Source organism: Aptenodytes forsteri, unplaced genomic scaffold, assembly GCF_000699145.1.
Source record: "Aptenodytes forsteri isolate BGI_AS27 unplaced genomic scaffold, ASM69914v1 Scaffold54, whole genome shotgun sequence".
NCBI lineage: Eukaryota > Metazoa > Chordata > Aves > Sphenisciformes > Spheniscidae > Aptenodytes > Aptenodytes forsteri.
The window spans coordinates 8,004,781-8,031,569 of NW_008796044.1; the positions used below are offsets into that span (position 1 = coordinate 8,004,781).

General features: G+C 44.3%; 1 protein-coding gene across 1 annotated transcript in view; it reads left to right on the plus strand.

Annotated features, from left to right (window-relative positions):
- BNIP1 (BCL2 interacting protein 1) overlaps positions 1-26,789 on the plus strand; it is a 175,145-nt gene continuing 148,356 nt past the window's right edge. The window contains exons 1-3 of the mRNA XM_009285748.2: positions 1-124; positions 623-724; positions 1,458-1,576. Of these exons, the coding sequence (XP_009284023.1) occupies positions 45-124; positions 623-724; positions 1,458-1,576 (301 nt within the window). The 5' untranslated portion in view covers positions 1-44. The remainder of the gene's footprint in view (positions 125-622; positions 725-1,457; positions 1,577-26,789) is intronic.

Consider the following 26,789-nt stretch of genomic DNA (forward strand, 5'->3'; position numbering starts at 1 on the left):
TCAGATTTTCGTGTTTCTGCTTTCCGTCAAAGGAGCTCGAACAGATGGCGAAGGAGCAAGATAAAGAGTCGGAGAAACAAGCCTTGCTGCGGGAAGTGGAAAACCATAAGAAACAAATGCTCAGGTGGGTCGGGCAGCCGGTGCTGTTTACAGGTCCCCTGCAACCAGAAATAATCTGACTTCTGTACAGCATCTTTCGGATCCTGTTTTGCAAATACGGTCGCTGACATGATGCTGTGTTGCCCAAGGCCAAGAGAGAATCAGGGATGGAAAGGGTAGGACTCCCTTCTCCTTTCCTCTCTCCTGTCCTGACTCCCTAACCGTGGTCTGTCCCTTTGAGCAGTTGAGCATGTAAGAAGGTGGCTTGAGACTCTGTCACTTGACAGCTGGTGAGAGTCTGTCACTTGACAGCTGGCACAGTTTTCTTCTTCCCTTGCTCCATAAATGATACGCTTAGGAGAATAAATGACAGGACAGTATGTTGTGATTCTGTGGCGTAATATGGAGAAAGTCCATGCACGTATCTGGGGTGCTCAGTTACAGTGGTGATTGCTTTGTGAAAATTGTTTTTACTTGCAAGGTGTTGCCATCATGTTACAACATTGTACTCTTGTGATTTCAGCAATCAGACAGCTTGGAGAAAGGCAAATCTAGCTTGCAAAATTGCTATTGACAACTCTGAGAAAGATCAACTGCTGCAGGGAAGAGACTCCTTAAGACAAAGGTATTAGACCATCCCACTGTACGATCCGAGATTTAAACAGTGTATGCTATATTCACTAGTTTTAAATGGAAGTGATGTAATGTTTTTAGGTTACTTAATTGTATCTGGAACATAGCTTTTCTTTCATGAGTGCATCTACCTTTTGTGGAGTTTTAACCTGTTAAGGATTGTGATAATTTCAGGTTTTCTTGGCGTTGGCATGTCTAAGCAGAAAAGGGGATAAGTTAGCCTTCATAGTTTTTCTGACTGTCTTTTACATTAATTCCAATCAGGGTTATAAACAAGTGATGGATCACTATGCAAGCTGTTTTCACGTGCAAAACTGGATGTAAGCTTATATAACTTCTGTATTGAAAAGTTGGCATATTTAGTATCATGAAGCAACGAATGGGATACCCAGGATAATAAAGTGGTAGTTTGTATCAGTGCTTCCATACCAGCTCATGAAGTTGTACACTCATGGATGAATAAATGGTGAAATATGGGCCCCCGTGAGATTCTGAGCCACTAACAGTTGCTTTGGCTCATTAATATTTTGTGATTTATTTTTTATTATTTTTTAGTGAAGATGGACTGAATTCCTCATGCAGTAAAAACTGTGTCTTTTGTACATTGGCAGAGATGTTTGGTGCCAAGCTCTGTTCTAAGCTCCCTGGCAGCAGCATTTTCTCCACAGTACCCAAAGACATAATTTTATCCCTACCTGCTTTACTTTTTCCCTTTCTTTTTTCAGGAAGACTACAAAGGAAAGTCTGGCAGAGAGTGCGGGTAACATCACGGAGAGTCTGATGGGCATTAGCAGGATGATGTCACAGCAAGTCCAGCAGAGTGAGGAGACCGTGCAAACCCTAGGTACAGATGTTATTTCAGTGTTTGGGTATGGACTGGATGAGTAAAGCACCTTTCACCAGTTCTATTAGGATGTGGAGAGGCAAACTGACATGGTTTGGAGCATAGTGGAAACCTGCTGTGCTGTAGGAGAACTTACTCCAATGATAACTAAAGGACCGTCCAGCAGAACTCCTCTAACAGTTGGATATAAATAGAAAATAATAATGTACATTGTGTGGAGCTGTTTGCTAGAGTTTCTGTTTCATGATCGTGACTAAACAAGGAAAAGAGGGCAGGATGAATGAGGAGCTCTTGTTTTAGCTTCATAGAAAAGCAATTGTAAAAGCAATGTGAGTTCACACGGTGCTAAGAGCGTGTTTGGTGTTACTCTGTGCTGCTGTCTTGGCTTGCATTTGATAATAGCAGAGAAAATAAAAGCGTAGGTACAAGTCCATACACAGAGGAAACTTAGTATGGCTGGAAGACTGTTTTCACCCAGTCTCCAGCTGGGATGACTAAGAGACGAGGAGATCAAGTGACTTGAACCCAAGGTCACTTGCTCTGTCAGCAGTGCATCAGGGACTGTGAAACCAAGATTTCACCCAGTTCTTTGGCTTAGACTCCTAAGACAATAAATCAAGTGACCTGTCAGAACTGGTGATTCATGAAGCATTTAGAAGTTGGATCTGTGTTGCCTGGGCCTCTTACTAGCTGTGCTTTTGAGCAGAAGGGAGAACAGTTTAAAGATGAGGATAAATAACACAACTTTTGCCCTCCTTGTTTTCTGCCCCCGTCTGAGGATGGCAGCTGGGCATAGTTCGTTCATGCAAAAGTAGCATGTTTCTTCTCCCATTAAAAAGACAGTTTGACAGACACTTTTTCACCCTGTTTCTGACTGAACAGCCCTTGGAGTTCATCAAGGGAAAAACTATCAAAGGTCATTTACAAACCCCAGCTGCAAATTCTGAATCAGTAGTTAGAATTTCCTTTTTTCTGAGCAAGTCCTTTCCTAGTATGCAGTGAATATATGTGGCTGTGAAGTGGGGAAGCTCTGCTTCGTCATTAACAATGGGAAACAAATTTTCTATTTTCGCTTGGCTCAAAATGCCTCTTTAAGATGGGATGTAATGGTTTGCAAAATATTACAGACTTATTTCTACTATGCTTCTTTTTGTGAACCAGACAACATGCTTGGAGCTTGACCTTTCTTTAATCAAATCAGTTCAGTATAGAGTGATATACCAGCATTCACTGTCGTACAGGGTATGCATTCTGTAATATAAGAAAAAGGGGACTCCTGGGCTTTTGCTTTCATTTAGTAATTTGAAAGAAGGAAGGCTGAGGAGTTTGGGGCCTTTATTTGTTTGTTTGCTTGTTTGTTTTCTCACAGGGAAGGAGAAGTTGAAAGGGACCGATGTTCCAGCTTGTTGAGACTGATCAATTTTCCTCTAGTTGACTTTCTCTTTTTTATTACGAAAAAAACCCAAAATAATTATGTTTGTCAAAAATAACTATTAAAAACTGCTTAAATTGTTTGAACTGCATAGTTAAGGATCTCTTACTGCTGCATGCTGCTTTTTCACTTTCTGCAACCCTATCTGAATCACACTGATTTACTGCTCTGGCTTGGGGGAACAGTTTAGCTGTGCAATTAATATATTCAAATACTGACCTGTCCTTCTGCTGCTAGAACTGATGCTGATAGTGATGGTGATTTCTCTCTCTTAAATTGGTGGTTCTAGCACCATTCTTATTTCACTCTGCTTCCAGCGAGCCCTCAGGTAGCACTGACTTCGTTCATAAAAAATGTGAACTAGATTTGATCTGGTAATCTAAAAATTAAAAATTCAGGAACAGGACGTAGGGCCTTTAAGCCATTCAGTACTCTTATTTTGCTTTGAGTTTTTCCTTAGCACATCACGACTACGGAGTTGTGAAAGCTTCTGCAAGAACACAGTCTGCATTTGTCTTACCCATAAGTCAGTCTGACCCAGGAGGATCCCACAGGCACTGTGTATTGCCAAATATTGCATGCTTACGTCCTTTGTCGTGTATTCTTGAAGCGCAACCAGCTGAATTTTTTTTTTTCCCTTAATTTCAGCCAATTCTTCACGAACCATCCTGGAAGCAAATGAAGAATTTAAGTCCATGTCTGGGACAATTCAGCTGGGGCGAAAGCTAATAACAAAGTACAATCGCAGGGAACTGACGGACAAGCTGCTAATCTTTCTCGCCCTTGCCTTATTCCTGGCCACGGTGCTCTATATTTTGAAAAAAAGGCTCTTTCCATTTTTATAAAATTCCAAAGGTAAACTGAACTATTATGAAAGATCAGAAGGAGATGGCATAATAACAGTAGGGCTTTTAAATAAAATAATAAAGGGATATTGCAATAGCTGAAAGAGCATTAGAGCAGGCATGACTTCATACTGTCCCCATGGAGCATGTGACCTGCCTAAGAAGAGCTTAAATGAGCACAAGTCGGGAAGAAGCAGGTAGATCAAGGTGTGGAAAGAAGAAACACCAATTTGCCTGTAGGTTTGGGGAACCAGTCAAACACTTGAGGAACTAGGCACTCAAAGGTGCCAGTCTTAACTTTCAACCTCTCTTCGTTTTGCCTTGAAATTAACTTTTGTTGTTGTCTTGGACTAGAAGCTGCTTTGACATCTGTGTATAAGGTGCTGAGAGTAAGAGGAAGGATGCGAGAGAGAAACTCTGATACATTCCGTTAATAAACTATTTATTGTATCCATGTAAACTGAGTTTTGTTTAAAAAAACAAAGTCTGATGGATTGAAAGAGCCTGAATAACTTCCAGTGTAAAAATTCTGCTTAATACTTAACAGCAGTGGTTCCTTGTGGATTGTTTTTTCTGGGAGCATAGCACACATGCAGTCTGGCTCTGTTCCTCTGGCCTTGGGAGGGCTCTGACCAAAGCAAAAATGGGAGCCCCATTTGTTACTATTAATTCACGCAATATATTTGAGAATTACATTGCTAATCTGTTGAAATCAAAAGCCTTTTTGCTCCTTTTGTTCATAAAATTCCACTTTATATTTGCAAAATACTGCCAAGTTGTACGTTTTAAAGTTTTTCTTGCTCATACGGTTGATCTTTTCTCAGTTAGTAAAATCTTTTACAATGATTACCCTCCCTCTCTCACGTGCTTTAGTAATGGGAGTTGATTTGCTTTAATAACATGAATACCGTCCTGCCACACTCCATGTAGTACCTTGAAGTACTGAAAACTACGCTGCAGTGTTCTTAAAAGTGATGTTGCCTTCCCCTCTGGCAATCGTTTTGTTGCTTCTTCAGCATCTGGTGAAGTTGACATTCTGTTTAGGAAATTCTCACAGAATGGTTAGATACTGCCTTCATTTAGTAGTACATTTACATTTAGTAAAAAGTAAACTTTTTTAAGAGGCGGTGCTACATGTATCCTAAGAAATACAACATCAAGCAAATTGCAGTATATAAGTTTACGTTAAATTTGAGGCTAGGTTACCTTTGTAGTTAGTTCTCAGTAGTACGTTTAGAGAGAAGAGGTGGCCAGTCGATTATCTTGTCGTGATACCCATTTACTAGATCTTGCCAGTAGTCGCAGTTTACCCTTTTGCTGGCAGCGGCTACAAGCTTGGTTAAATGCAGAAGTGGGAGGAGGGTGTTGTAATCCAAACCGGAGTTCGGGACAGCTGAAGTGGTGATTGCGTGGCCATGTGCATAAACAAGAAAAGTTGGAATTTGTAATCGAGTTCAAAATCAAGGGCTCTGCCTGAAGAGTTGATACCTGAGCCTTTCTTCCTGGGGTAGTAACAAGGGATTTGGAAGCCTCTGCACTAGGATTGGTACATCCCGCAGAGGGCACTACTGCATGGGAGTCGAGAGCCTTTTCTTGCCCTGGAAGTCCTGTAATACACAGACTAGACAGAATGGATGTGGCTTTTTCCGTACCATTTATTCATCGTATTTCAATGCAGCGTTACTAATAGCCTTTCCTGAGATACAGAATAACACAAAGATTGAAATAAATTGACAATGTGCATGTTCTGGTTTTCAATGAGAGAGAAATTACTTGGCTTAAAAAAGATAACGTGGCACAACGCATGCGTGCTTTTTAATAATAATAAAAGCCTTGCTTTGGAAGAAGTCCTCTGATGAGCAGGCTGCTAACCAAGGAGACCGTTGTGTGCTCTGCAAGTTGGGGCCACAATGGAGCGAGTTTCATCCAGCTCAGCGATACTGGCTGGGGGGGGTTGATCAGGCTCCTGCCCTGTCTGGAGCCCGCTCGTCCCTGTGCCCCTCTGCACAGATGTGTACAAACGTACAAAGAGTGATAAAAGTGTGTCCACCTGTCCCCCAGTCTTGGAAAATATGGCTTTAAATACAAATACTATTTAAGACATGAAGATCATTTAGATTATAAATACATTTCAAATGAATTGCTGTGCAGCAGTTCCTATTTTCCAAATCAACAGTGCAGTGCCGTTTTATGCAACTTCAGAGCAGTCAGTAAAATTCTCTTTTTATGGACTACTTACTGCTCCTAGGCCAGATGTAGCAGTGCGGCTTTATTTTTTTCAGCCGGCTTGAAAACAGTCTCATCTTTCTGAAACACGGCACCTGCAGGTGGTCAAACACTAGCTGCCTCAGTGTTTCCTCCCTCATGTGGGTGCAATATAAAAATAGGTTGTTGCTAATCTCTCAGATACTGGGACGCTAAGCAGAGGAGAGAGCTCTGTTGTAAGCAGTGATGCAGCATGACTGTCTGCAGGAAGTTTCACTGGGTTTACCTTTGCGACGTGCTCCCGTCAGAACATAGATCAACCTTAAAAAAAGCAGCAGCTTTCTCACAGTGCTGAGATTTTCAGTAAAGTTTGTTTTAAAAGGGTGATCTTTTTGGATGGGGATTGTAATGTAGCAGTTTGGGGGAAAATAAAAGGCCTGTTGCTGAATGTTTTGGGTTTTGCTCTGTTCTCATCTTGTTACTGAAATTTTAGCTTTCAGACCTTGACCGGCTGGAACACTCAGCGGGCAAAAAATAACTTTTAAGGACCTTTCTTAGGACATTTGCTTTCTGTTGCTTCCGGATTTCATTAAAAAAAAACAAATCTAGTCCTGTTGTAAACATACCTACCTGCTTTGTATAAACTGTCAATTTACAGTCCTTAGAGACAAGGGAAATAAGTGAAAAAAGATCAAGGACAACTGGACCTTTTGGGAGAGGGGAAGAGTAGAAATCCTCCCCGGGATGCAACGGGTCGACCTGCAGCATTTGATACTTGAACTGTTTCCTTTCATAGGCAGCCAGAAAGCGTCCAGGCTCCTGATGGGCCACAGACCTGAAAAGATAAATTTTATTTCCTCTTTGGGGTAAGAAGGGTGATTTGGTGAAGCACCATCTCCAACGCGTGGGGCCAGCCACCCCAAGTGGTGCCTCAGTAGACACCCTGGCTTGGTGGTCAGGTGCTGGAGCAGAGCCAGAGCTGGTGGTAGGTGCCGTGGATCCCTCCTAGGCACGGTGGGATGCCTCAGTCAGCCCATATGGCTCGCAGCTGGGATGGCTGAGTGGGCGTGCTCAAACATCATCCCTCCAGGCTGCAGCATGGTGTCTGGCTTGCTCCTCACCTACAGACCTTGTTCCTGGCTTGAAGGTAGGTCTCTGTATCTGATCTTTTGAATAAGTGAGCGGGAGCAGTACCATGGGAAGAGGAGGTGGTTGTGCCTGGCTTTCTGTTGTCTGATGTTCGCAATGTTTATCCAGGGAGTGTGGAAAGTTGGGCCTGTGCAGTTCTTCTGTGTCTATGGGGGGGATTTATATTTGAATCTTCTGCCTTTTGGGCAGCCCACTGGTCGCCGTGGCCACCTCTGAATATGACGATGGGGTTTGAATCACGCAGGATGGTGTGTCTCAGGATCTTGCTTTTGCTGCATGCCTGAGGTTGTGTCGTGAGGGGTAAAACCTGGCATCACACCAATTTATTTGAAAGGGAGTAGTGTTTTCTTAAGTGCTTCACCCTTCAAGTTTGCCCTGACAAGTGCAGCAGACCCATCAGGGATGGTGAGAAGAGGATGGCCTCTGCTCCCTCTGCACTTTTGGGCTCAGGTGTGACTTGGGGGCCAAGGGTTGGAACCCTCCTGAGACCAGGAGCTCCAGGACTCCAGAAGCAGAAGGTGTTTGGGGAGCTTTAGAGGAAGAAGAAAAAAGGGCTCTGGAGAAGCATTCAGGGCTGTGCCAGAGGGTTCATGCACAAGTGAAAGCTAACAGGAGCGCTCCTGTTGCTACCTGGACTGCTCCCCCCCCCCCTCCCAGGCAGCAGGTATCAGATGTGGTCACTGCAAGCTGATAGTGGGATTCACTGTCACAAAACAGTTGTAGTGAAAATCTTTTTTCCTTCAAAGAATAACACTCCTTTAAAACAAGGAACTACTATGAGTTTAAAAAGGGCCTGAAATCTCCTTGCCCTGGAGATCAGGGGCTGAGACAGGCAGCTGGTAGCAATCAAGCAGCTGTGGGTTAATGAACTCCTGCTCATCAGCTGCGTGGTGGTTAACTACCTGTGTCCTCCCGGCAAAGGGGGCTGAAGCCATTTGAAGGGCTGTGGGTGTTTTGCTGTGCAGCTGGAGCCACTTGGGGATGAGGATGGGGCAGTTCTGATGCCTCAGCGGATTTAGAAGTTTAGAGCTTGCTAGTTTGTGGAAGTCCATGTCAGGTCCTGCCTATGGAGTCCAAGCTATTGAGATCAGTTTGCTTTTTCTGAACACCTGTGGAAAAGGGGAAAATGCCTGGAAGTTGATCCTCGGTGCGTCAGGAGCCAGACAGCGCTGTCGGATATTTAGCTGTCTTGCCAGCACATGGTTAGCGGGCTGTGGATGCAGATGTGATCCTGGTCTCCATTCCTGTGTGGCCACGGTGGAAAGCCTGTGGGCAGGAGCAGGCGCCTGCCGGGTATCCGTGTTGCCGTAGCTGGGGTCACGGGCATCTCCCCAGTACATCCCTGAACTGTGCAGCATGAAGGTCACTTCCTAAGCATTTAGTTAGATGTATGTTTTCAAGGAAAGTCACCTTTTAGTGATTGCAATAAAACATGGACCTGAAGGAAGAATTGGAAATCATTTTAACATACAGTGTAACTGTGCTGAAAAGACTGATTTGATTTGACTTATAATTATTTTGTTATTGGTTATGTCAGCAAATACAGAAATATTATAGGATAATTATAAATTATTATAGGAAAATAAATTGAGTGTAATATTTTTTTTTTCCCCCCTCTAAGAATTGAGGGAAAATTAAGTCTGTATTTGAAGTTCTGCTTTTGAAATGCTTTTCATATAACTGGCTTACCAAAATGGAAGGGTGAATTCATAGCTTGGAAGTTTCTAAAAATGTCTCTGCCAAATGTGCGCGGCTGCTATCACATGCCAAGTGGTCCAGAGCAAGCCAGGCAAGTCAGGCTGGAATCTCTGGGGGCTGAGAATATCCAGGGGGCATGTGCATACTTGTCTGCAAATGTGTGGGGCTCTTCTTTGGAAGGGGGTGGTGGTGCAGAAATCAGCTTACCATTGCTTCGCCTCCCTATTTGTAATGGTGCAATGCCACCAGAAGAGAAATCTTAAGTAAATATTTTAGCAAGACCTTGTGTCTTTGTGACTGTATATTGCTGCAAAGTGCACCAAGCCCTTTGTGTAATTGGTGCCTGAGTGCTTGCTGGGTTTCTGTCCCTCAAAGGTGAGATAAGTGTTCTCCAAATAGGCAGCAGGTGCCGTGTACCACAACCAAACGCACTCAGTGCTGCCAGAGCAGAGTGGCAGCCACAGTATGGGCCAGTCCTGATGCTCTGTGGTATAAATGCCAAGTATCCCACATTGAATTTTTTTTCTAATTGCTGAAAGATTGATGCAGTTCTTTCTCTGAGGGTAGTTGGTGAGAACAGGAACTTGCTTCAAAATGTAGGCCTGTAATAGGGCTGGAAGTTTTCTCTGCTGCTGTTCAGTTTTCCTGGTTATCCGTGTTTCTGAGTCGCAGACCAGTTGAGGTTGGCAGGGACCTCTGGAGGTCATCTGGTCCAAGCCCCTGCTCAAGCAGGGCCACCTAGAGCTGTTGTCCAGGACTGCGTCCAGATGGCTTTTGAATATCTCCAAGGATGGAGACTCTACAACCTCCCTGGGCAGCCTGCTCCAGTGCTCAGTCACCCCCATGGTAAAAATATGTTTCCTAATGTTCAGAGGGAACCTCCTCTGTTTCAGTTTGTGTCCATTGCCTCTGGTCCTGTCACTGGGCACCACTGGGAAGAGCCTGGCTCCCTCCTCTATGCACCCTCCCTTTAGGTATTTACATAGATGGATAAGATCCCCTTCCCCTTGATAAGAAGCCTTCTCTTCTCTGGGCTCAACAGCCCCAGCTCTCTCGACCCCCATTCAATGTTTCCTGTGTTCAGAGGGAACCTCCTCTGTTTCAGTTTGTGTCCATTGCCTCTGGTCCTGTCACTGGGCACCACTGGGAAGAGCCTGGCTCCCTCCTCTATGCACCCTCCCTTTAGGTATTTACATAGATGGATAAGATCCCCTTCCCCTTGATAAGAAGCCTTCTCTTCTCTGGGCTCAACAGCCCCAGCTCTCTCGACCCCCATTCAGTCCTTATTTGTACTTTTACATTAGTTGAGAAATAATTTCAACTTAAAAAGAGGTGGAAAGAGCTTGTATTCATACTTCAAATTTTAGTACAAGATTTGGTTCTCTCTTCTAATGCAGCAGTTGATGATATCATTGAATATTTCTCCATCATGTACATCTTAAGGTATGCTTGTTAGGGAATAATGGGATCAGTTGATGATGATGTAATCTTTCCAAGATCTGATGGCTGCAGGATTTGTCACTTATCTATAAAGAAATAAGGAAGTTAATTGAACCTAAAATGTTCACAGGTGGAGAAGTCAGACTTCTCATCTCTCTCTGCTGTGTACTGCATTGCTCAAAGCTTGGTAGGAAAAATAAATTAAAATGCCAGTGCTTCCTGAAAACAAATCTTAAATCACATCATTTAAATTCATGTTGTCTAAATAGTATAACTAGCTGCTGTGGTATCTGGAGCAGTATCATCTTTGTCTTTCCAGTTCCCCAGCGTACTGTGAATGTCCATGCTCACACCAAATACTCACTGAATAAACACTTCCCAAGCTGCCGGTCAAGCAGGGGTGACCCATTCCTGAAAAGTGATGTTCTCCTGGTTGGAGGCTGTGCTGGGGTCTTTGACTCATGGACTAATTGCACCTGGGGGTCACATAACCAGTTATTACTCCATCTGCTATCTCTGCATCTGTCCCATTGTGCCGTCGGGTTTTCAGCTGTATAAAATGCATCCAGGGGCTCTTGCATCATCTTACCACTGTCTAAAGCTGTTTGTGGGCTGGTTTAATGCAGGTGTCTGCCCCTGTTAGACGATTCTGGACTTGTTCAGGCTGAGAGTGTTACACTGAATAAACTAAACTTTACTGTTATCTGCTTGCTTATATAAAATGGTACAAACAGGGTCTGGGCTGCTCTGTGCAACAAGGCAAATGACAGTCTCACTGAGCTGAGGCTTTAGTTTTCTCACAGGAACATGTGACGGAAGAGTTTGTGCCAATTTCTTTGGTTGATGCATTGAGAGAGATGCTCTGGATGTGCCGGTGCACTGTAACTGTGCCTTGAAGATTTGATCCTCTTCCACATAAAGAGCGCGCTACAGTCTGAGGAAGGGACCGTGAATCTTTATTGACTTAATTTGGTTTAGGGCCTGGCCCTTCGTGTGGCGTACACCAAGATCTCCGCTCAAGTTAGCAGAGACACAGCACGTGTGGTTAATATTAAAGTCCTTTACTGTCTATAATTATTCACATTTCTGCAAAGTCACTGCAAAGTGTTACCTAGTTATGTCTGTGTGTCTCCATGTAAATGCACTTGGTTAAGGGCAGCAAAGCCAGCACTGATTTCCCAGGCTGAAGTCCATCCTCTGTGCTATGGGCTGGGGCTGCTGGTCCCACCAGCGTGAGCAATATGTGGAATAAACTCCTAGCTTCTGGCACCGTGTGATCGTGAAAAGTATCAAATTCTACACAAGCAGATATATGGTCTTCACAGTAGCAAACAAACATGTTAAATGTGAACCCTGTAGAATGCTTCATAAAAAAAGCAGCTTTGATTTGCCTCTGGTTTGGGGTTTGCTTTTAATGTCATGATTTTAAGCCTATCGTGTAAGTGTTGAGTGCCTAAATCATAACCTTGGAGCATCTGCAATTGCCAATTTCTCTTTGTCTAGCTACATCCTCACCCACTGGCTATTCCCACTTACTCCACATGAGCAGGAGGGGCCCAGCCTGGCCCTCCTGGGCTTGCATGGTGGTGAGGAAAATAGCACGGTTCCACCATGGACCTTGGGTATTATGTAAAGCAAGAGCTGTGGTAATCATGGCCATGGGTCTGCCTCAAAGTGGTATCTTGGGTGCTAAAATACTGGATGAATCATGAGGCTCATGCAGCCATGCAAAGTCATTAAAAATAATTTGGTAGGAGTTGTGAGAAGCAAAGCTGGTGAAGGTCTCTTCCTGGGGTGCTGTGACATCTCGCCATACCTTAGACCACCACAGTCTTTCACTTCCACTTGGGCTTCCTTTTATTTTTAACCTCGCAACGTGAGACTGATCAGATGTTATCACTCCTGACCTTTGTCTCCTACTGCAACATCAGAGCTGACTCGCGTATCCCACTTATCTCCCGCTTTTAGAGGCTGCCAGGCGGGGTCGTGGGCTGCGCTGCGGAGCGCTTTGCCCTGCGGTTGGTGTCGGTGGCTGCATGAAAGGAAAATGCCACTCGGCTGCTCTGAGCCTGGCCTGGTGATAATGCTGCGTGCGTCCCTCTGGTCCCGCGATAAGCGCCCAAAGGGCAGGCAGGGAGAACGTCTCCTCGGGGATCAGCGCACACCAGGCCCTATAGATAGAACCACATATATATAGAACAACATGAAAGCTTTTTGCTTTCTTCTTTTCAACAACATGATGGCTAAGTATCACATCCAGGGACGCTTTCGGACCTGACCCCTCCAGGGGTCTGGTCTCGTTGTACCCGCAAGTTCTTCGGTTTGCATCGTCCCAACGGGAATGGAGATTTGAAACCGAAACCCACACAGGCTGCAAAGTGTTATTTCGTAGTCCGGATAAATGCATAAAGAACGGGGCGGGGTGGGTTGGTTTTCCTTTATCTTCAAAATGGACAGCGGGACAAAATTTTTCTGTTTGGGTTATTGGCTTTTCATAGGTGTCACCCAACTACCAAACAGTTATTGCCGCTGCTGATGGGAGATAACTCTGTCAGTGGCATCTAGGTGCTGACATTATGGCTAGCTAGTCCGAAATGAAGATAAGATTTTTCTATATTGAGTAAGTCTATTGATCCAGTTGGCCTCCTGTCCTGTGTCTGATAATAGCAAATACTTGATGTTTCCAAGAGAAGCGAGTCTTCCCCTGTCCTGTGTATTGTTATATATATTGTGTGTATATATAAAAAGGATCTATTATATGTATATCGATGTGTATTTTGGATTAAAAAATGAAGAATTCCTTTCTGAGACGTGTTCTTAAAAGCATGCTACTTTTGCTTCTTTTCATTTGGATATAAAATTGCAAATGCTGCTAAGGATCATAATGTTATTCCCATTTATTTAAATGTCAGAGATGATATTTGAAAATAGCTGAAGCAAAAATGCAAGTAGCTTAATGCCAGCGACTCCGGACTTTCACTGACTGGTTTGTGCCAGTAATCTGTCTGCTTATTCAAAACCAACCAGCCAAAAAAAAGGGGGGGGGGAAACCCCACCACAATTCTCTTTATCTTCAGATTTGTTTAAAATAGTTTTGTCTTTGCACCAGTATCTTTGGTAATTGCAGATTTTGACCCAAACTTATTTCCTGATCTTTCACAGACTTAATGGTAAATAACTTTGTAGACAATAGGGTAATATTCATGCTGAAAGACAACAAGTGGGAATTTACATTCTCATTACTGCAAGTCAGTTAATTTCTATACAGATGCAGGTAGATGTTTAGGTTTGTGGATTTCAAGAAGAGCTTCTGGTCTTATCACCTTGTCAAAAAGACATTACAGAATGTGTCTGTTATAGTATTCCAGAAAAGATAGCGACCTTTGGGAGAGAAATTGCCAGTTAAGAAAGCACAGCACCTGGAACAACAAGCAGTAAATACAGAATACTCCTCTCCAAAAGAAAAAACTTTTATGTTCAGTACTAAACTCTAGGTGAAGACTTTGCTTCTGCCTCTGCAAGAGGTGAGTGGCAGCAGAGCTATTTTTGTGGATTAAAGCCAAAAGATATTAGCAAGCGACCTTTGGGAGAGAAATTGCCAGTTAAGAAAGCACAGCGCCTGGAACAACAAGCAGTAAATACAGAATACTCCTCTCCAAAAGAAAAAACTTTTATGTTCAGTACTAAACTCTAGGTGAAGACTTTGCTTCTGCCTCTGCAAGAGGTGAGTGGCAGCAGAGCTATTTTTGTGGATTAAAGCCAAAAGATATTAGCAGTCCTTTCTGCACTCACCCACAATGCCTAGGGCACTGGATTTAGTGTTGTCGTAGTAATAACCACACATGTATTGTTAATTAACATATCTGAATCTTATTCCTGTGAGGTACCTTGTCCGTGACCCCGTGGGAGAAAAAGTTCCCCCAGGTGAACAGAGCCGCGGGGTCCCTCGTACGGTCCAGGCACGGCTCGGAGGCGTTGCAGCTTCTCTAGAAACGTGTTCATCAGCCCCAGACGCTGCTGGTGACAAATGACATTTTCTTTGCCTTTGTACACTAGGGCATAAGATGTGACGTTTACATTCAAGATCAATTATTTTTAACTGAAGAATGATAGCCCTGCGTCTAAATTATCTCAGGGCTTAATTCACATCAGTTAAACCTTTTCAAAGGCTTATTAAAATTCCTTAAGTGTGTCCAACTTATCAGCAGTTGAGTGTCAATGGCATTATACAAATGTCGCTATTGGAAATAACTGTTAAGTATTGTTTGACTATATTATTCTCATATATATATATTACGCCTGTGACCATTAACACTACTTAGTACTTACATGACTCCTTTCATCTGGCGATCATAAGGCATTGCCCAGAGAAGCGAGTACTGTACTCCCCTTTCTAAATATGGGAAAACTGTCACATCCAGCGGCTCTGTCTCATACTTGGGTTTAACATCTTCCACTGAATCCTGCCAGGCTTGGCTCTTAGTTTACCCTGTCGGTTTTTAACACGACTTCATTTATTTGTGCTGCTGTAGCACCTAAACGTTGCACCCCAGCACCCGGGCAGTGCTGCCTTCTGTGTGGGCAAACACAGGGCAGCAGCGATGCTGGAAAATGGATAGATCGATATATAGATCGATGTCGACTGACAGATGCGAGGCAGGGAGGAGGTGATACTGGGCTGTGCAGAAGACAGTGGCAGCGGTTGCTGAACTGTTGCGGAGCAAAGGAAAATTTGAGAGGAGTGAGGAAGGGTTTTTGGAGGGGAGAAGGCTTTGTGGCTCTTTCTGATGAGTGTCCTCATGCTGGCAGGAAATCTGGGAAAATCTGATCACAGAGTCTGGCATTAACATCTTGATGCTGTGAGAGAGGATGAAAAGGAGAGGGACAGTCTCTGCAGGGCTGTGACTGCCACTAGCTCCATGTTCCTGTGCTAATCCCTGGCAGTGGTGAGGGAGGAAACATCCTGGTTGTCAAATAAAGGTGCTGCCTGTCCTGGCATCCGACACAGCTGCAGGAGGTTGGGCTGGGGTTGTTGATGTGCATGTGTGTATGAATATCCAGTCAGAAATGCTTGGGATTAGTTCGCAAGTGTTCTTACGCATTTTTTTCCTTCTTTTTTTTTCCTGCAGTGTAAATATATAGTTCCTACCCTTCTCAGGCAGTGGTGGAGGTTTAGATTTTATACACATTTGTATTTACTTCACATCGAAGTTCTGTACAGCGAATGCATTTTGACTGATCGTTTATTCCAGAAACCACTAGGTAGCACTGTGAAATAAAGTTCTGTGGAGCCCCGCACCATGTCGCCACTTCCCTACCCAGCTGGCCTCAGCAGAGCAAAGACAATGCGAATTCCAGGATGTTCAATATGAGTAAAGATAGCAAGGGCGGGTTTAAAACTTTCTCCAGTGTTGTGTCCACAGTTGTGTGTGGGAGAAACCAGCCATGATACAAATATTACTATATACGCTCTTAAATGTTTTGGGTGCTATTCAGCAAAATACTCCAGCACGTACCTACCTTAGGCGTGTGAGCTGCCTGCTTGTGCTGATGAAGCAGACCAGAGGCTCACACAGATGGAAGCCCCAGTTTGGAAGCAGCAATATGTGTTACGCTTTATTCTGCTTATAAGTGACTGTTAGCACCAAAACTCTACAACACAGATGCTACAAACGTTTCCAAAATGGTTAATCTTTGTGCTTTGACGCCGACAGCTGCATGTTATAGCCAAGTTGTACTGTACTCAGATTTATTGCACATTATTCTCATAATAAGCATTTTGCTCTCATAAAAAGTCTCTTTATTGGAATATAATTTCCTAATTTTTATAGATAAATTACGAACGGAGTCTAATATATTAATTTTCAGTTTGATATTCAAAATTATTTTCAGTTAAACTCTGAGTTTCTTCTGTCTCGATGAGATTTATTAATTCCTGTGAGATCCACTATATTTCTAATTTTCATTGGAATATACCACAAAGGAAAATGTGTTGTCTTGATTTATTATGTTAAGGGTTATTTCTTCCAAAGGAAAGGAGTCAGGTAAAAATTGGATTTTGATTATTAACTTGTTTTTATTAAAATTACTTTAGTTATATCAGAGAAATACTTTGGATTATTAATCCCCAAATTATTCTAAAAATAAAATTGGCAAGTCATCTATTTTAACTTTTGAGCTTCAACAAGTTAGTAAGTTAACTTCCTGCATTTTGTTCAACTTGACTCAGTACAGTCAACTCTATAATAGCCTAATTGTAGAACAGCTTACGCACATTTATATTTAAATACCCAGCAGCTAACTCTAACATGTGTGACTGCATCAGCACCATATCGCTGCTTTTTAAAATTAGACCTCGCTCCGGCTGCCGCAGGGAGAGGAGACGTGATAAAGGGATTGAGCATCATGCTCTGCAATAACTGCTGGGCTTAAATGCTCGAGTTACAGAAACCCTGAGCCGCCACCACTGCCGGAAAAGTCCCTGGCTTCAGGGGTCACAGTGTGCACGCTGGTCATTGTCAAACGCGTTGGAGACCTTCAGCATCAGCGTTAGCTGAGGAGCTGGAAATGAGGACAAGGAGATTCTTTTTTGTGTCTGCTATGGCTGTACCTAATGTAACGAGTTTTCTATCTGCAAAATAATTACGTTCACAAAAGCGTTTTCTGAGTTGGGGGTAATCCATGACTGTCGGGGAAATGCATGGAAAGTGCTGACCAAAAAGGGCAAAGTGTTTATACTAAAGGCTATTTTCATCTCGTGCAAGCCAAAGATGTCCCAGTTTAAGCTGAAATAAAATGTCCTTATTTTGCCCTGACAAGGGCCTGAATTGCTTGACGGTTTCACCTTTTTATAGGTTTGGCCACCCTGGCTTACAGCAAAATAACATTGTGGCATCACCTGTTGCTCTAACGGTGTCTGTTAACACTTGCTGGGCGGTTGCTTTACCTTATCTGGTTACTTCTGCAACATCTGCAAGCAAGTTATGTGGTATTTTCATCCCCCTGAGGATTTATGGTGACCTCTCGGGGACCTTAATCATTGGATCAATACGTTTCTGACACCTGTAGATCAACATAAACTTGACCCTTGGTCTTGACAAATCTATCACCACAATGCCCTTTTTTTAAAGGATCCCCATCGCGGGGAGCAGAGGGGGTTTGGGCTGGACAGAAGCGGTGATGGTGGCAGGGCAGAGCCCTGTCCGTCTCAAGGTCAAAAGTCAAAATGATAAAGGAAGTGCCCGCCTGCGGTACCCAGGCGGAGCGCTGGGATAATGGGGGAGCGGTGCGGGGGAAGGTCCCTCCAGGCTTTTGGGGTACAGCCAGGTCCCCAGCAGGACCAGCAACTCACCGAGATGCTGGCCCTGCGGGTGATCCCGATGTCGGGGGGAAGAGCTCTGTAAAACGCCGTATTCGGTGGAAGCGCTGTTCCCCTCCTCGGGGACTTCTGTTAAGATGAGATCTGCTGCTTTAAAAAGCTGCTGGTTGCGCTCATCCTATCTTTAGCTCAGGTCATCAGAAAGCGTTTTCTCTTTTGAAAAGTCAGTTCCTCTCTGTGCAAAGGCTTTCCCGCGCTCACCCCCCACCCCATCCATTTTTCCATCCAAGCACTCCGAAGCAGGGATTTCTGTCTGTGTCTTTGCAGCCTGCCTGCGTTCAGCAGGCGATGGAGGACCCTTGTTGCTCACCTGAACTCTCCGCCTCTGTAATGCGACAGGTGAGGTTAAATGACTGTCTCGAGATTCTGCTTCAAATGAATGTCAGAGTTACAATTAAAATAGGGTCTTCCCAATTTCAAGATCTCACCAACTCTGAGTTTACTGAAAAAAGCAAAGCAACAAGCAAGTGCGTGCTGCAGCAATAACAAGCATAGGTGAAGAGCACTCTGCAGAATAGTAATTACAGCAAGGCTGTGTTTTCACACAGTGACTTTTTTATTATTCTTTTTCCAAAAAAATTTCCACAAAATGTCAGTGACTCAAAAATTCCCAAGTCATCAGTTCTGTTTTTAAGAAAAAATAAAAATACAGAATTAAGTCCTGTGGCCCACATTGTTTTTCTCAACTGATTTTGAACCTCTCTAAATATTTTCATTTTCCCTCAGAAGATGGGTGGGATGCTGCTGTCTTGGTTGATAAAACAAGAATGGTCTCAAAGGAGACTTTTGATTTGAAAGCATCTGGCTGATGCATTTTGAAGAGGATGATGCTTTTCAACTGGCACACACCAAAATCTGAAAAATTTGTGTGATGTTATTTCATGTAAAAAAACCAAAACAAACAAACAAACAAAAACCCAAAAAACCCGAACAAGATGGTATAAGTGGGAACTAATTGTTTGAATGGCCTCTCCAGTCCCAGGCACCTGTACCTCAGTCTAAACTTGACTCCTGTCATTTACGCTCCCTGAGCATGTCACGTTGACTTCTGGATGAAAGGACCGAGTAGAGCTAATGAGTCCCAATGTCTTGATTTCAGCTGCAGTTGGGAACAGCTGCATGAAGGGAAGGAACCTGCCTGGAAAATGAAAGGAATGGCCATCTGGGAGGCAGGGGGAGGAGGAGAAAATAGTCAGGAGACATTTCCTTCTGCTCTGCAGTTAATCAGGGTCTCTGTCTTTCAAGACAGATCTTGGAGGACCAACTTGGCTTTCCTGGAGAAGAATCTTTAAACCGATTAATTTTGCACTTGTAGCAAGGGTGCATTTTACAGACACAGTAAGTGTCTGACTTTGGCAAAATACCCTCTCTATATTCTGTTCTGGTTATACACTGAGGTTTGAATAGATCTACCCCCAAAATACCTGTCTACACAAGACAAGTTGAGCATAGCAGTATTGACTTTCACCAGAAGAGCATCCTGTGTCACCAGAACTGAGATCATGGCTTCTCTGTGCTATAAAGGGCCTTGAACTCAAGTTTGGGTCATGACATTTAGAAGCATATTTGTATCCAGCCTTTGCTTTGGGAGCCCACTTGCTCCATCTAAAGGTTTTTAAGGCCAAAAAGGACAAGTAAGATGGTCTAGCCTGATACCTTCTATGATATAGTCCAAAGTGCCTTCCTCCTTATGATTTCTTACTCCTTTGTTTGAGTAGATAAAATAGCAGTGTGGTACCTCCTATCCAATATAGCTATCCTTGCAACGAACCTTGTGTAACTCTTGCCATGACCAAGAAGTTAGCAAGTCAAATGCACTGGAGAAGAAACCTTCTGTAGCATGGTAATGATGGGTGTATGCATTTGCTAAGTGTAAGTAGATGGAGTCATGGTAAAACTGAAGTTCCTGTACACCAGGGGTCCAAAGCGCTGAATTGTCATCTTCTGGGGAAAAATAAGGGAAGCTCTGGGTGTGTAAAAGGAAAACCATTTCCACTTCCCCAGTGATTTTTATGGGATTTAAAATAAGATTGGCATCTGAAATGGATTCTTTTATTCAGAAATCTTCACTCCACCAGGACTCAGCCATCGGTGCAGGAGCTTTGATGTGAAACTTTGGGGTTTCACCTCTAACACTCCCTGATCTTCTAAGTAACTTGAGTTAAATCCCTGTTTCTGGATGTACCATTTCATCAACATGTGAAATGGTCGTCCCAGCAGCTTGTAGGGATGGTGGTGCTCAGGTAAGTAACGCTTGTGTGTGTGGTGCTTTGAAATGCTAATCTGAAAGAACTGAAGAAGTGTAGTTCATTATTATTTTCTAATAGGACCTAAAATAGGTATCCAGTGGCTGTAGCCATCAGGTGTTGTGCATGCCCTGCTGATCCCCCAGCGCAGGACGGGTTACTGCCGCACAGGTTGATTTCAGCATGTGTAATCTGGACACGCACTGCCAAAAGCCATCCGTCATCTCCTGTTGTGACCTTGTACCACCTGTCTGTCCCATGCAAGGCCAGCAATTAAAATGTAAGGTAATGAAGACAGCAAGACATGAAAGGGCTTTTCACTAGCTGATCAAAGGGGCAGAGCACAGTGTTTTCACAACCAGATTATTGAGACCAATAGGACTGGAAATGTGGTTAGGAAAGAAAGAAAAGCAAAGAGGATATTTGGAAATTAACCTACAACTGTCCCTGTCGTTCCAGTGTGCTGCACTAGGGGTGACTCTCTCGTGTGCTCTTACTTTTTTTTTGGTGGGGAAAAATATCAAGTGTTTACTTTCATTTTGTTACATGGGAAATAATCTTTGTGTGTATAAAAATGAAATGCTATAGTGTTACTGCCAAGGACTGAATAGGGAAATTTGGTTTCCAGTTCTAATGCCTCATTGTGTAAGAAATCATTTAGGTTTAAATTCTCAAGGTGAAATACTGGTGGGCTCTAAATTGGTGTCTAACCAGACAAATGTAGTCACCTCAGGCCTGGCTCTCGGAAGTGCCGATGACCAGCAGCTCTCATGGATATTTGTGTGTGTGTGTGCATCTAAAAGGAGAAATTAGCCCGAGGTCCCAGACGGGCACGCTGGATGCCTGTGAGTGCTGGATGAGAGATATGGCAGAACGTCTCTTTTTATAGCAGCAATTCCACTTTCATGTCTTCAGAACTAGGGTTAAGTAAAGCAATTTTTTTGGCATTGCTTGAAAAGGATTGTCTATAAAGATGCCAGTGAGGAACCCGCATTCTGAGCGCGGCTGTATGTGTGGCATCTCTGTATGTTTAGTGGCTATAGGACAGGGGCTCTTGCAATACCCATCGAAGCACAGGATATGGATTGCTTTCTGGGCATGTAATTGGAAAGAAAAACTCAGATATACCCCTTAACCCAGAGCAAGTATAAAAACTCCTCTAACCCTCATAACCAGAAATAAATAGCAGAAGGATATGGAGCCTCAGCATGGGAGGATGCCAGAAATGTAGCTGGGTGTCAGCATGTCCGTCTACTTCCACTCTGAGCCCTCGTACGCTGTCCGTGTCGGTATGAGAATCTTCAGTGGGATTAACTATGTCCGTAAAGTGAAGTGTGTGTAATTGCGGGGTGGATCTGGACCTGTCTCTGTGGGTATGCGGCGGAGAGGGAAGCAGCAGCTGACACTGCACAATGCATAAAGCAGTACATGAAACCTCAAGCCAACCAAGATTTATATTTCCCTTCCCTGAAATAGCATAAATCATCTCATTGATATCATTAGAACTGACTTGCTGAAGCCAGGCGGTTCTAATTTTTTTGTACTTAGAAGTGTAAGAAACTTTTTCTTATTTGACTGAAATGGGTTTGGAATTTTTTTTTTTGGTGACCTGTTTTTTAACGGCTTCTCTTGATGACAGCCAGCCAGCACTATGCATATGTCTGTATGCTGCACCTCCACCGCCTGCAGCAACTGCTCTGAAAGCAGCTTTTATTTTTCACAGATAATAGGGAGTACAAAAAAATCCTGGCCAGGAAGATGGGATTTGGGGGCAATTTCTAGGAGACAGTACTGTGACTTATTCAAAGCTTATGCTGGAGGACAATGCAATCTGTTTAGGAAATGTCTGCTGTGCTAAAATAAACTATGGTATATTCTTGCGGCAAGAGAGTGCACCAAATCCTATTCCAAATACGCAGAACACCTAGAAAATGTTTCTGACAGTAGGTGTGTTTAACTGTGGAAGTTAATCATATGCTAAACAACCAGATCTATTGGCTCTAGGACCAAAACTCTAAAATGCCTTTGTAAGTTATGTTCGTTATATTTCTCACTAAGTAGTAGTTAAAGCAGTTCACAGAATTTTAAATACTTGACAAACTTGCTTTTCTTTTCCTATTTGAGCCTGTTAATTCCTGACCTTGCCCACTGTACAGTAGTATCATTCATGCTTGTTTCTCCTTCAGCCTTCCTATCTCCACAAATAGTAATTTAGCTCCAGGATGTCTCCACAAGACCAATTAATTTTATCCAACCTTAAGAAATAAAATTATTTTGGTGACTAAGAGATTCTGCCCCTTTGCAAGTTAGTTTTTATTTTGTACAACTTATTTTTCCAGCACATCAAACTAAGCAAGTATTGAGCAATCTCTGCAAATCATATTGGTGAACCCCTGCACTTCCATGGCCCCTGCTTACAGGTGTGTAGGAGCGAGGGTCTGCCTATGCTGATCCAATTGTAAACATGATGCCCCTCTCTAATGGAGCTGGGAGGAGTGCCCAGATCGCCTGACTTACAGACCTCTGGTTTAGCCATTTGTCCATGCTGCTTTGTTGACACCAAAAAAAAAAAAAAGTTATTTTAAGCAGAGATGACTTAACAGATGTGTTACAGTCTCGATGGAATCAGTGCATCAGTTGCTCAGCACACAGAGCTGGTTTAAAAATGCCCTGCTTTGCTTTTCTGAATTTTCATCTCTTTTCCTGGACTTCTGTCACCTTTTCTTCTTGCTCAGTTTCCAGGAATATTTTCTGTCTTATTATTATAAGACAGAAATTATTATCTTTATTATCATTATTATTATCTTATTATAAGACAGAATAATTTCTGTCTTATTCTGCCTCTTAGCGTATTCAGACTCCAGACTCCATTGACATGGCTTGTATGTGATTTGCAGTTCCAGTAACTCCTTTACGCAAAGACAAAGAAACTCGCCTATTTTTACTCATCTCAGCCAGCCCATCGGCTCTAGTAGCCATTTCAAGGAACGGTCTGGAGCAAGTCTGTGCAGTACTATGATGGCAATGGTAGAGATGCTTTAAAACGGGTCGATTAGCTAAGGCACAGCAGTACAACCTTCACTGTAGCTAGAAGCAGCAGCGATGTTGGTGCTAGAAGCACCAGTTCAGCTGGTGCTTTTGCTTTCTGTTTTCTGAGGACTGCAGTGGGAAGTGAGAAGAGGGGAATTTGAGATCCTTAAAGATCCCTTGTTGGCACCCAGAAGGAAAAAATCTGTGTGGATCAGTGCACTGCCCATGAAGTGGAGGGAGCAGTCAGGATGAGACCTCTGTAGAGGCTGGATTGGAGTTTGTACTAAAATAATAAAGGAAGCTGTTCTGAGGGAAGAAAGCTGGTGGGGGAAAAAAACCCACTGGAATTCCCTTTGGTGTGGAAGTGAACGAGGGAGAGGTTAGGAAAGGCCTTTGGCTGATGGACTGCTCTGAGGATGATCTTGTCGCGAAATGGGGCTTTCTTACTGAATGATGCTCTGGAGTGGCAGGGTTTAAAATGACTGCAGGAGACGGGTAGTGATTTTTCAAGTAACTTATTCCATGTCACTTTGCTAAACCTTGATTGATTGATTAACTTTCACAAATGTATTGTCAGTGCTTGATCTTCTGTTAGGAGAAATCTCCACTTCCCTCTCTTTCTGGATCAAAATGTAGCATTAAGTTCGTGCTGTAGTAAATAAATAACCACCCAGGAATGAAAAATCAGACTTTAGGCTGAAAGTCTATCCCTTTCTCACTCTGGAGACAACGTGGAGTAGCATTTTAAAGGTGTTGATTCTTCTTAATAATCCCCATTAACAAGAAATCACTTACTGCTGATATTGATCTAAACTGTTGTCAGTGAGATTAATTAGGAGCAGGGGGCTAGGGAGAGAGGGTTGTTGATCTGTTGTTTTCCTGCTGGGCTTCTCAGGAAGATTGAAACATTTAGCTAATTCCTGCCAGGACCGTATCTCCTTGTTTTCTGATTCCAGACAGTAACTTTCCATGTGAAAACTCCTTGAACCTAAGAAATAAAATTCTGGCCACAGATGCACTTTAGGAACTGCAGGGGTGTTATTTGGGAAAAACAATTACTTTAGTTTCTACAAAACTGCTAAAGGTGAGGGATTTGGTATCGGTCCCTTACAGCTGACAACTTGTTCCTGTACAAATTGTATGAATTCCAAATAGTTTGTATAAACCTACCATATGCAGTTTGTCTGAGGAAGACAAGTGGTGCTGAGCTGCACTTGCTCCTGTTACCTTCAGGTGGAGTTGGGGCACTGAGTTCTTCTAAAAAAGCTGGTCTAAAACAGAGGAATGAATGCCGGTGCCAGGCTGTGCAATCCAAAAGAAGCTGAGGAAAGGACAGTGAGATCAAATACAAGTGCAATTCTTATTAAAACCTCCTTCCTACACCGCTTAGCATGCCCCCAAACACTGAGAGGATCTCTGATTTCAGGTTCCCTGGGGAAATGCCAGTATCCTGTGCTTTCCTCTGGAATAATGTTTCCTAAGTACCATTTTTTCATATTGCTCTATAGATGTGAAACACTTCAGGCTCAGGCAGAGAAACATACCAAGTTTGCTGCATTCAGTTTTTCTAAGCATTTGAGAGGATTGGACTTGGGAGAGCACATCATCATGCTGTGGGGGGTGCCGACAGCCTCGGTGCCTTCGGAAGTCCCGGGGAGACCTTTTACCGCTGCCTGACCCTGTTGCATCTACTGGCTGCAGAGGCTGTTCTTGCCGTGGAGCTGCAGCCGGAGGTGAGGCAGACCTGGAAGAGCAGACTGGCAGCAATGGGGTGTTCCTGCATTGAGAGGAAAGGTGAAGCCAGTGAGCCCCCCTTGGTCAAAATCAGTATGCTGGGGGTTAATTCCTACTTTATATCTCTCTTGCACTTCCCTGTAATCCAGCTAATGAAAGGTCTTTAACCGTGCCTCGCTCTGCGGCTGCTGGTGCCTCTGCCAGAGCTGGGCTGCCGCACTGCACTCGACCTCAGCCAGCTGCGGCTGTGTCCTCTGCCTAAATTGCTTTCTGAACTGGCTCCAAGGCTCCGGCTGCTGTTCCAAGCCCCTGTCTTATCCTGCCCTGCATCTGCTCGTGATGCAATTCCCACAGGAATGGGGAAGTGTGGGGAGGAGGGAAGCGTGTGAGCAGGGGCTGTAGTACATCCATCCCTATTGAGAATGAGCACAGTGCAGTCCTGGAAATTGGACCCAAAGCCTCTGCCCAGAACAGCCTCTGCAGAGCAACAGCAGGCTAAATCCCACTGGACAGTCGGATTCCCCGATAGCTGTAGCTCTGAGATATTACGGGAGGAAAATAAACAGATTTGAAGAAATTAAGGGATCTAAGGAAGGGAAAGGATGTTCGGAGTATGTGGAGAGGGGTGCTGTGTTGATCTGTGGAGTTACTTTTTCCTGTGGCTTTTCCTGGAGTCTCAGTGCAGTCCATCTTGGTAGACCACTTAATAAAGGGCCCTACTCAGGGCCAGCTTCTGAAAGTAGCGGTTCAAGTTTTAGCTAATCTTAATGTTTTCCCTCATGTTAACTCAGGACTTGTCCTGTCTCCTGAGGGCTCACTGTGAGCTCTGATGCTGGCCAAGCTCTGCAGCGGCAGGATCCAACTGCCAGTGACATCAGCGTCACAGAGTGGGATGGCAGCATTGTGCCCATTTTACAGATCAGGCAAACCGAGGCACCAAATTGCAACTCCCCCACAGCATCCAACAGTGGCAGAGTTTAAACCCAGCTTTCTCCTGCCCCCTCCCATGCTCTTTGCCTGGGGCTCTCAGGAAGGTAGGCACCTTTGGCCCTCTTTGAACAGAGTATTTTCTGACTAACCTGCTGCCTCTCTACCATCTGCTGAGGTCTGTGTGTCCTTCCAATGCAAAGCCTGTGTGGGAAAAAGGCAAAAGTCATCATGCAGGCAGTGATCCCAGGATTGGTGAGGTTTCAAATGAGGAGGAGAAGTAGCCTTTGCTTCTTCCCTGGCTGCACAGCTGTGGGGCTGGCCCCAGGTCCTGTGCACTTAGGGGCAGGCAGCCCTGTGTCCCTGCTTCAGGCTGGCAGGCTCTGGTCCCCTTTGTTGTAAGAGACCCGATGTCCCCCTGCCTCTCTGGGGTAAGTGCCCCTGAGGCAGACTCTCCTGGGCCCCAGACAGGTGTCTACACTCCACGCTGTATTAGGGGCTTTGTGAGCAGCACCCAGGGCTCCTCTTCCATTTGCAGAGATAGGAAGGAGGTCGGAGCTCCTTATCGGTGCAATCCTACCTTCGGGGTGTGTGTGAGGTTGGTCCCCTTGGGAAGGAGGGATAGAGGCTGCAGGCAGCTTCCATTCACCGGCAACCTTTCATCCTATGTCCCAGGGCCACAGCCACCCTGTCTCCATCCCTGTTTACTGATGGGGCCGATATGGCCAAGGCAGGAGAGGTTGCAGGTTCCCCTAATCGCCTTATCACCGGGCCGGACAATCTCAGACACTCAGAGGATGTTTTGACTGCGCTGAATTACAATGTTTGTTGTTTCTCACTCCCAATAATTGACATTTGATAGCGACTACTGTAAAAACGGCCGAGGGGCTGGGGCTGAGGCAGAGGAGAGGCGGGGAGCCGGGCGGTGGGGAGCCCCGCTCACTGCCCCTGGGCAGTATGGGGGCAGGCGGGTGGTCCTTTGCCCCCGACCCCATGGGGACAGGGTGCGGAGGGACTGCCGAAACCTCCCGCGGATGCGCTGGGGGCAGTTCCCCTCCGGCAGAGCCCGATCCCCTTGGTTTGTGGCTTGGGGCGTTTGTACCCGCATTGCTTTTCTGTGCAGGGCAGG